Raw genomic sequence first — 7,556 nt, 5'->3', positions numbered from 1 at the left:
GCCCTTCCTGGCCTTCAGGACCCCTCCTGTCCCCCCCCCAAACCCCAAACCACCTCCTCATCCCTGTCCCTGCCTCCCCCCACCCCCTCCCAAATTACTCATTAACGACCCGCAGTAATTAAAAAAATCTCTCGGGGAAGGCGCCCGGCAACAGCTTGAGGAATAAACCGTTTATTTCAGAATAAACACTGCCAAAAAAAATGTCCAATTAGAGAAAAATTCGTAATGGGAGGGGTGATGCGGGGGGTGGGGAGAGTTAATTGGTAATTAGGGGTAATTTGGGGCAGTATAATTAAAATCGCACCCAGATTGGGTGGTAAAAATACAGATAACTCCATTAATACTTGTAATGTGGCTAAAAAAGAGGCAATATAGAGAAAACAACCCAAAATTGTGCAGATGAACAGACGAGCGTCATCTCGGTGGGTTCATGATGGGAAATGACACCCCCCCCCCAGGCAATTAAGGCACAAATTAGGGGTTCAGAAGGAACCCCCCAGACCCCACTCCTGGCTCTGGGGTGTCATCTCCTGCATCTACTGGTGGCCGCCCTTCCATTCCTGTTGTCCACCGTAGATGGTCCATGGATCTCTCTTGGTGGAGACCCAAAGATGCGATGGGGGAGGTTCCTTCAGGAGCAGCATCTCACGAAGTCCACCTACATCCACGCTTCCACCATAGGCAACATTTCCCAAGTGCCACCAGGCTTGTAGGTGACATTCGGTGGCATCATCCCAGGTGACTTCATGAATTTCAGGAAGTCGACTTCTGGTGTCACTTTCTCTTGAGGTTTCCACAGCAGGTAGACTTCTGGAGTCACCTTCTCTTTAGCTTTCAGCTTGTACCTACAGCAGGAAGACTTCTGGTGTCACCTTCTCTTGAGGTTTCCACAGCAGGTAGACTCTTGGTGTCACCTTCTCTTGAGGTTTCTGCTTGGACCTACAGCAGGAAGACTTCTGGTGTCACCTTCTCTTGAGGTTTCCAAAGCAGGTAGACTCTTGGTGTCACCTCCTCTTGAGGTTTCTGCTTGGACCTACAGCAGGAAGACTTCTGGTGTCACCTTCTCTTGAGGCTTCAGCCTGGCCCCGCAGTTGGGTTTGAAGGCAACTCAAAGCCAAGGAGACATTCCCTTGGGTTACCCCTAAGCTATTTAGTAATTACGTGGTCACCATAAATTGGATGTTCTCATGAAGGGAGAATGTTTGGGGTCAACCACAGCCTCAGCCCCACCTTAAGTAACGATGATTGCAGGAGAAAACGAAGGTTTCACAGCGAGGTAGTCATTGTGTCAAGCTTATTGACCAGGACTTTGGCACCAACACCACCAAGAACTTCCGTGCCCAGCCCAAAAAAGCCCCTCAGGTCCCTCAGTTGAGGTTCCTCATCAATGGGAAAAAATAAGGTGGGTCCAGTCTGAATGTATTTATTAATACTGTCCTTAAAATGAGTAAAGTGAGCAATTTGGGGTCCAAAAGTTGTCATTATGATGTTTTCGTTTCCAAATCTCCTTACTTTGAGGATGAAGTTGAGGTTGAGTTGGGAAGGACGGTGGGAGGACTGGTCATGATGAGTTTGGGAGGGGATGGACTTGGCGATGAGGGTTATCGGGTAGGACACGGGGCGCATCTTCTTTGGATGAGCAATTCGGACCAACTGATGGACTCGGAGCATCTCAAATTCTTCTACTGTTGAGCCGTGGAAGCACCATCTGGACTCGTTGACTGACCATCACCCCCAACCTCTTCTCCTGCTCTCGGCCGGGTCTTTCCTCGCTCGGATGCATCCCGGGAAGCGACGCCGGCCCCGTTCCTCCTGTGGATCTCCTGGTGCCTCGTGCGGTGGGAGGCCTGGCGGAAGGTCTTTTGGCAGATGGGGCAGGTGTAGGGTTTTTCTCCCGTGTGGATCCGCCGGTGGGTGACGAGGAGAAAATTGGAGTGGAAATTTTTGCCGCAGTCGGAGCAGCGGAAAGGTCTCCCCTCGGTGTGGAACCTCTGGTGCTTCAGGAGAGCCGCGATGGCGCCGAAACACTCCTGGCAACTGGGACACTTGTAGGGTTTCTCCTCGGTGTGGCTCCTCCGGTGTCTCCGAAGGGTGGAGCTGTCGTTGTAGCACTTCTCGCAGTTGGGACACTTGAAGGGCCTCTCCCCCGTGTGGACACGTTGGTGCTTCAGGAGGGTGGCGCTGTGGCTGAAGGCCTTCTCGCACTTGGAGCATCTATAGGGTCGTTCTCCGACGTGGGTGCCCCGGTGAAGGACCTGAGCTGACTTTGCATGGAAGCTCTTAGGACAGTAGGGACATTTATAGCGTCCTTCCCCTTGGTGGCCTCCCTGCAATGCCCTCTGCTTCTTCTCCATGTGCATCTTCTTGTGTTTGATGAGCCCAGAGCTGTCCGTGTAGCTCTGCCCGCAATCCAGACATTTGTAGGGTCTCTCCCCCGTGTGGCTTCGCTGGTGTCTCGTAAGGTGGGAGCTCAACCGAAAGCTCTTGTTGCAGTCGAGGCAGCGGTAGGGCTTCTCCCCGGTGTGGATTCTCCGATGGGTGAGGAGGTCTGAGCTCATGATGAAGCTCTTCCCGCATTCGGGGCACTTGTAGGGTTTCTCCCCGGTGTGGACGCGGTGGTGAACGATGAGGGTCGACCTCCGGTTGAAGCCCTTCCCGCACACCGAGCATTTGAAGGGCTTCTCTCCCGTGTGGATCCGCTGGTGGATGGCCAGGTACCTCCTCAGGCTGAAGTTCTTCCCGCAGGCGAGACACTGGAAAGGGTTGTCCACGCTGTGGGTGGCTTCGTGGGCCAAGAGGTAGGCGCTCAACTGAAAGGTCTTCCCGCAAACCAGGCAGACGTAGGGCTTCCCCCCGGCGTGGATCTTGCGGTGGGTGCTGAGGGTGGAGGTGAGACGGAAGCACTTCCCGCAGTCCCCACACTTGTAGGGTTTCTCCCCCGTGTGGATCCGTTGGTGTTTGTTGAGGGAGGAGCCAACGCGGAAGCCCTTCCCGCACTCGTGGCAGGTGAAGGGCTTCTCACCCGTGTGGATGCGCTGGTGGGGGATGAGGAAGGACCTCCGAGTGAAGATCTTCCCGCAGTCGGGACAGCTATAGAGGCCCTTGTGCATGGCCTCTTCCGCCTTCTCTGCCACGTTCTTCCTGCTCTTGCCGCGGCCGTAGGTCCTCTTGGTTGCACGGCCCCCGTGGCGCAGCCGCCCACCCTTTCTTGGTGATGGGCGTCCACGGGAGTCATCGCTCGGTTCTTCAGAGCCTTCTTGTGGTTGACCCTCACACTCGCGTTGCGCCGTTGGGTTTGGCTCTTGAGGGATCTCCACCTCACACGGGTCCAGACACAGCTCAGACCCTTCCGGTTCCTCCAGGCCGTTTTCCTTCCCATCCGCCATCCTGTCAGCTGAAGGAACGAAGGTCCCAAGCCCAAGTCAGGGCTTTGCCAAAGCTCCCGTGAAAGTTTAAGCCTCTGTCCCCCAAATCTAGAGGCTCTGATGGTACCGCAGGGGGGTGGTGGTGACCCCAGGCTCCAACCCCACACCGACGGAGCTCACAAGGCATGAGGACACAAGGAAAGACCATGGGAAGGAGATCTTTTGAGGGCTACCCTACAGAGAAGGTCCATGTGGACCTCTGGGCAGAGGAAGCACCATCGTGCCCTTCTCCTCCCCTGCTGCCCACCTGCCCGAGGAGCTTCAGCTCCATGCCACCCCTTCGCACCACATCCACAGTGGACCTCTTGCTCCACCAGAAGACCAGGAGAAGAAAGGCATCGATGGGGTCCCACGTTCGCTGGCACCCCACAGATGGGACGGGACCAGCCACCCCCTCACCGCGTGTCCCCCCACCATGACCAACCACCAGCACCCATCTGGACCTGGTGGTAGAACCCACCTGTTGGGCAGGACCCAACCACCACCACCGCTGCCCCACATCTGCCTCCCACCCCAGCCACCCCCGGGACCCTCGGAGCTCAGCCCCACGGCGCGAGTGGGGCAGAGAGGGGTCCCCCCTCCCCGGTCACCTGCGGGATGCGGCGAGCCCAGGCTGGGGACTCGGTGGTCCTGGTGGAGGTGGCTCCTCGTGTGACCCGGATACAATGAGGAATGGAGCCGCCTCCTCCCTCCTCTTCCTCCACCTTTTCCTCCTCCATCCCGCCTCTTCCTGCTCCTCCTCCTTCTCCATCCCTCCTATTGCTCCTCCTCCATCCCTCCTCCTGCTCCTCCTCCTTCTCCATCCCTCCTCCTGCTCCTCCTCCTCCTTCTCCATCCCTCCCCCTTTGTCCTCCATTCCTCCTCCTCCTGCTCTTCCTCCACCCCTCCTCCTCTCCATGTCTCCTCCTCTTATCCCTCCTCCTCCTCCATGGCTCCTCTGCCTGCTCCATCCTCCAACTCCTTCTGCTCTTGCTCCTCCTTCATCTCTCCTTCTCCATCCCTCCTCCTTCTCCTCCATCCCTCTTCCATCTCTCCTCCTCTTCCATCCCTCCTTCTCTTCCTCCTCCTCCATCCCTCTTCCTCCTCCACCTGGGACCGGTGCCCACCCTTGGTCCCCTTCCCCACCCCAAAACTCACCGCATCCCCCCGGATGGGGCAGCACCTGGGGGTGAACCAGGGAAGGGGAAAAGTGAGAAAACTTGTGAGCGGAGATAAAAATAGTTTAATAAGAGAAGGAGGAGGAGGATGAAGAAGGAGGAGGAGGAGGAGAGAGAGGAGAAGGATGAAGCTTGAAGCATGAGGAGAAGGAGGGGGAGGAGGAGAAGAAGAGGGAGAAGGTGGAGGAGAGGAGGAGGGAGAAGGAGAAGGTGAAGGAGAAAGGAGGAGAAAGGAGAAGAATGAGAAAGAGGAGGAGGGGAAGGAGAAGGAGAAGGAGAAGGAGAAGGAGAAGGAGAAGGAGAAGGAGAAGGAGAAGGAGAAGGAGAAGGAGAAGGAGGAGGAGGGGGAGAAGGAGAAGGAGAAGGAGAAGGAGAAGGAGGAGGGAGAGGAGGAGAAGAAAAGAGAGAAGGTGAAGGAGAAAGAGGACAAGAATGAGAAGGAGAAGGAGGGGGAGAAGGAGAAGGAGGGGGAGAAGGAGAAGGAGAAGGAGGAGAAGGAGGGAGAGGAGGAGAAGAAAAAGAGGGAGAAGGCGAAGGAGAAAGGGAGGAGGAGAAAGAGGATAAGAAGGAGAATGAGGAGGAGGGAGAAGGAGAAGGGAGACAAGTGTTGCCCATGGGGTTGTCCCACTTTGGGCTGGAGAAGGAGCACAGGACAGGATGGAGCCCCAGGAGGTGGTTGATTGGAGACATGAGCTGATAGAAACGGGCAGCTCTGAGCCCAACCTCCTCCATCAAAGGCTCGAGGAGGAGCTCTTGGTGGTGACCACGAAGGGTCCTCAGCCCCTCAAAGATCAAACTGGGTTGTCAAGTAGCCCACCCAAACCCTGGAGGAGATGTAGTCTCCACGCAGGTGCATCGGGCCACCATCCTTCTTGGCTTTCATCTGTCTCAACTCAAGGATGGAGTCCTCATCTCCACCCCCACGGTGGATAAAACCCCTCCGCGACCCACACCACCGTGGTGACAGGGTGGGGTGGACCCCTTGAAGTTGTCCCCATGGGCACCACCTTCTCCTTGGGGCAGCGCTGGACCACCAAAGGTTGCCCCAGGCCACCGGGCTCTTCCTCCCCGAGGAAGATGATGCGTGGCGCTGGCAGCCGGATCCGCCCCGATCCCGGCTCCGTGACCTACTTTAGGTGTTTACCAGGATGGAGGAGAGCGGGGAGGGGTGTCCCCCCCATCCCCCCCCCCGCATCTGCTCATCGGCTTCAAAGGGAGCCCGGCCCGGAGGGTGCTGAGCACCATCCATGGGGTGCAGCTGGAAGGGGCTGAGCACCATGGACCACCCCCAGGAATGCAGCTGGATGGGTGCTGAGCTGGATGGTGCCTCTAGAAGGGTGCTGAGCACCATGGACCATGCACAAGGGGCTTCTAGAAGGGTGCTGAGGAAGGTTGCCCCAGGCCACCGGGCTCTTCCTCCCCGAGGAAGATGATGCGTGGCGCTGGCAGCCGGATCCGCCCCGATCCCGGCTCCGTGACCTACTTTAGGTGTTTACCAGGATGGAGGAGAGCGGGGAGGGGTGTCCCCCCCATCCCCCCCCGCGTCTGCTCAGCGGCTTCAAAGGGAGCCCAGCCCGCAGGGTGCTGAGCACCATCCATAGGGATGTAGCTGGATGGGTGCTGAGCACCATGCACAGGGTGGAGATGGACACCATGCACAGGGTGCAGCTGGAAGGTGCTGAGCACCGTGGACCATGCAGAAGGGGCTTCTAGAGGGGTGCTGAGCATCACACAGAGGGTGCTGAGCTGGATGGTGCATCTAGAGGGCTGGTGAGCACCATGCACAGAGTGGAGCTGGAAAGGTGCTGAGCACCCAGCACAGGGTGGAGCTGGATGGGTGCTGGAGACCGTGGACCATCCACAAAGATGCAGCTGGAAGGGGCTGAGCACCATGAAGAGGGATGCTGAGCACCAAGCACAGGGTGGAGCTGGATGGGTGCTGGACACCGTGGACCATCCACACAGATGCAGCTGGAAGGTGCTGAGCACCATGAAGAGGGATGCTGAGCACCAAGCACAGGGTGGAGCTGGATGGGTGCTGGACACCGTGGCCCATCCACAAAGATGCAGCTGGAAGGTGCTGAGCACCATGGACCGTGCAGACGGGGCTTCTAGAGGGGTGCTGAGCATCACACAGAGGGTGCTGAGCTGGATGGTGCATCTAGAGGGCTGGTGAGCACCATGCACAGAGTGGAGCTGGAAAGGTGCTGAGCACCCAGCACAGGGTGGAGCTGGATGGGTGCTGGACACCATGGACCATCCACAAAGATGCAGCTGGAAGGTGCTGAGCACCATGGACCATGTACAAGGGGCTTCTAGAGGGTGCTGAGCATCACCCAGAGGGTGCATCTGGAAGGGTGCTGAGCTGGATGGTGCTCTACAAGGGTGCTGAGCACCCAGCACAGGGTGGAGCTGGAAAGGTGCTGAGCACCATCCATGGGGTGCAGCTGGAAGGTGCTGAGCACCATGGACCACCCACAGGGATGCAGCTGGATGGGTGCTGAGCTGGATGGTGCCTCTAGAAGGGTGCTGAGCACCATCCGTAGGGATGTAGCTGGATGGGTGCTGAGCACCAAGCACAGGGTGGAGCTGGATGGGTGCTGAGCACCATGGACCATGCATAAGGGGCTTCTAGAAGGGTGCTGAGCATCATCCAGAGGGTGCATCTGGAAGGGTGCTGAGCTGGATGGTGCTCCTAGAAGGGGGCTGAGCACCATGCACAGGGTGGAGCTGGAAAGGTGCTGAGCACCATGGACCATGCATAAGGGGCTTCTAGAAGGGTGCTGAGCATCATCCAGAGGGTGCATCTGGAAGGGGGCTGAGCTGGATGGTGCTCTACAAGGGGGCTGAGCACCCAGCACAGGGTGGAGCTGGATGGGTGCTGAGCACCAAGCACAGGGGGGAGCTGGATGGGTGCTGGACACCGTGGCCCACCCGCAAAGATGCAGCTGGAAGGTGCTGAGCACCATGGACC

General features: G+C 57.8%; 1 protein-coding gene across 3 annotated transcripts in view; it reads right to left on the bottom strand.

The window, feature by feature from the left end:
- LOC106893513 (zinc finger protein 239-like) overlaps window positions 1-4,137 on the bottom strand; it is a 13,636-nt gene extending 9,499 nt beyond the window's left edge. For 2 of the 3 annotated variants that reach the window (XM_014951559.1, XM_014951560.1), the window contains exon 1: window positions 4,016-4,137. Coding sequence is in view for 1 of the 3 variants with exons in the window: in XM_014951561.1 (XP_014807047.1) it covers window positions 1,879-3,386 (1,508 nt within the window). In the remaining 2 variants the exon portion in view is untranslated. Of the gene's footprint in view, window positions 1-1,878; window positions 3,395-4,015 lie in introns of all 3 variants that reach the window. The other variant, XM_014951561.1, reaches the window with a different exon arrangement.
- Between the last annotated feature and the right edge of the window lie 3,419 nt (window positions 4,138-7,556).

This window comes from Calidris pugnax, unplaced genomic scaffold (assembly GCF_001431845.1).
Source record: "Calidris pugnax isolate Ruff unplaced genomic scaffold, ASM143184v1 scaffold218, whole genome shotgun sequence".
NCBI classification, from domain to species: domain Eukaryota; kingdom Metazoa; phylum Chordata; class Aves; order Charadriiformes; family Scolopacidae; genus Calidris; species Calidris pugnax.
Note: the sequence above shows the minus strand (reverse complement) of the source record. Positions and strands in the feature narration are given on the sequence as shown.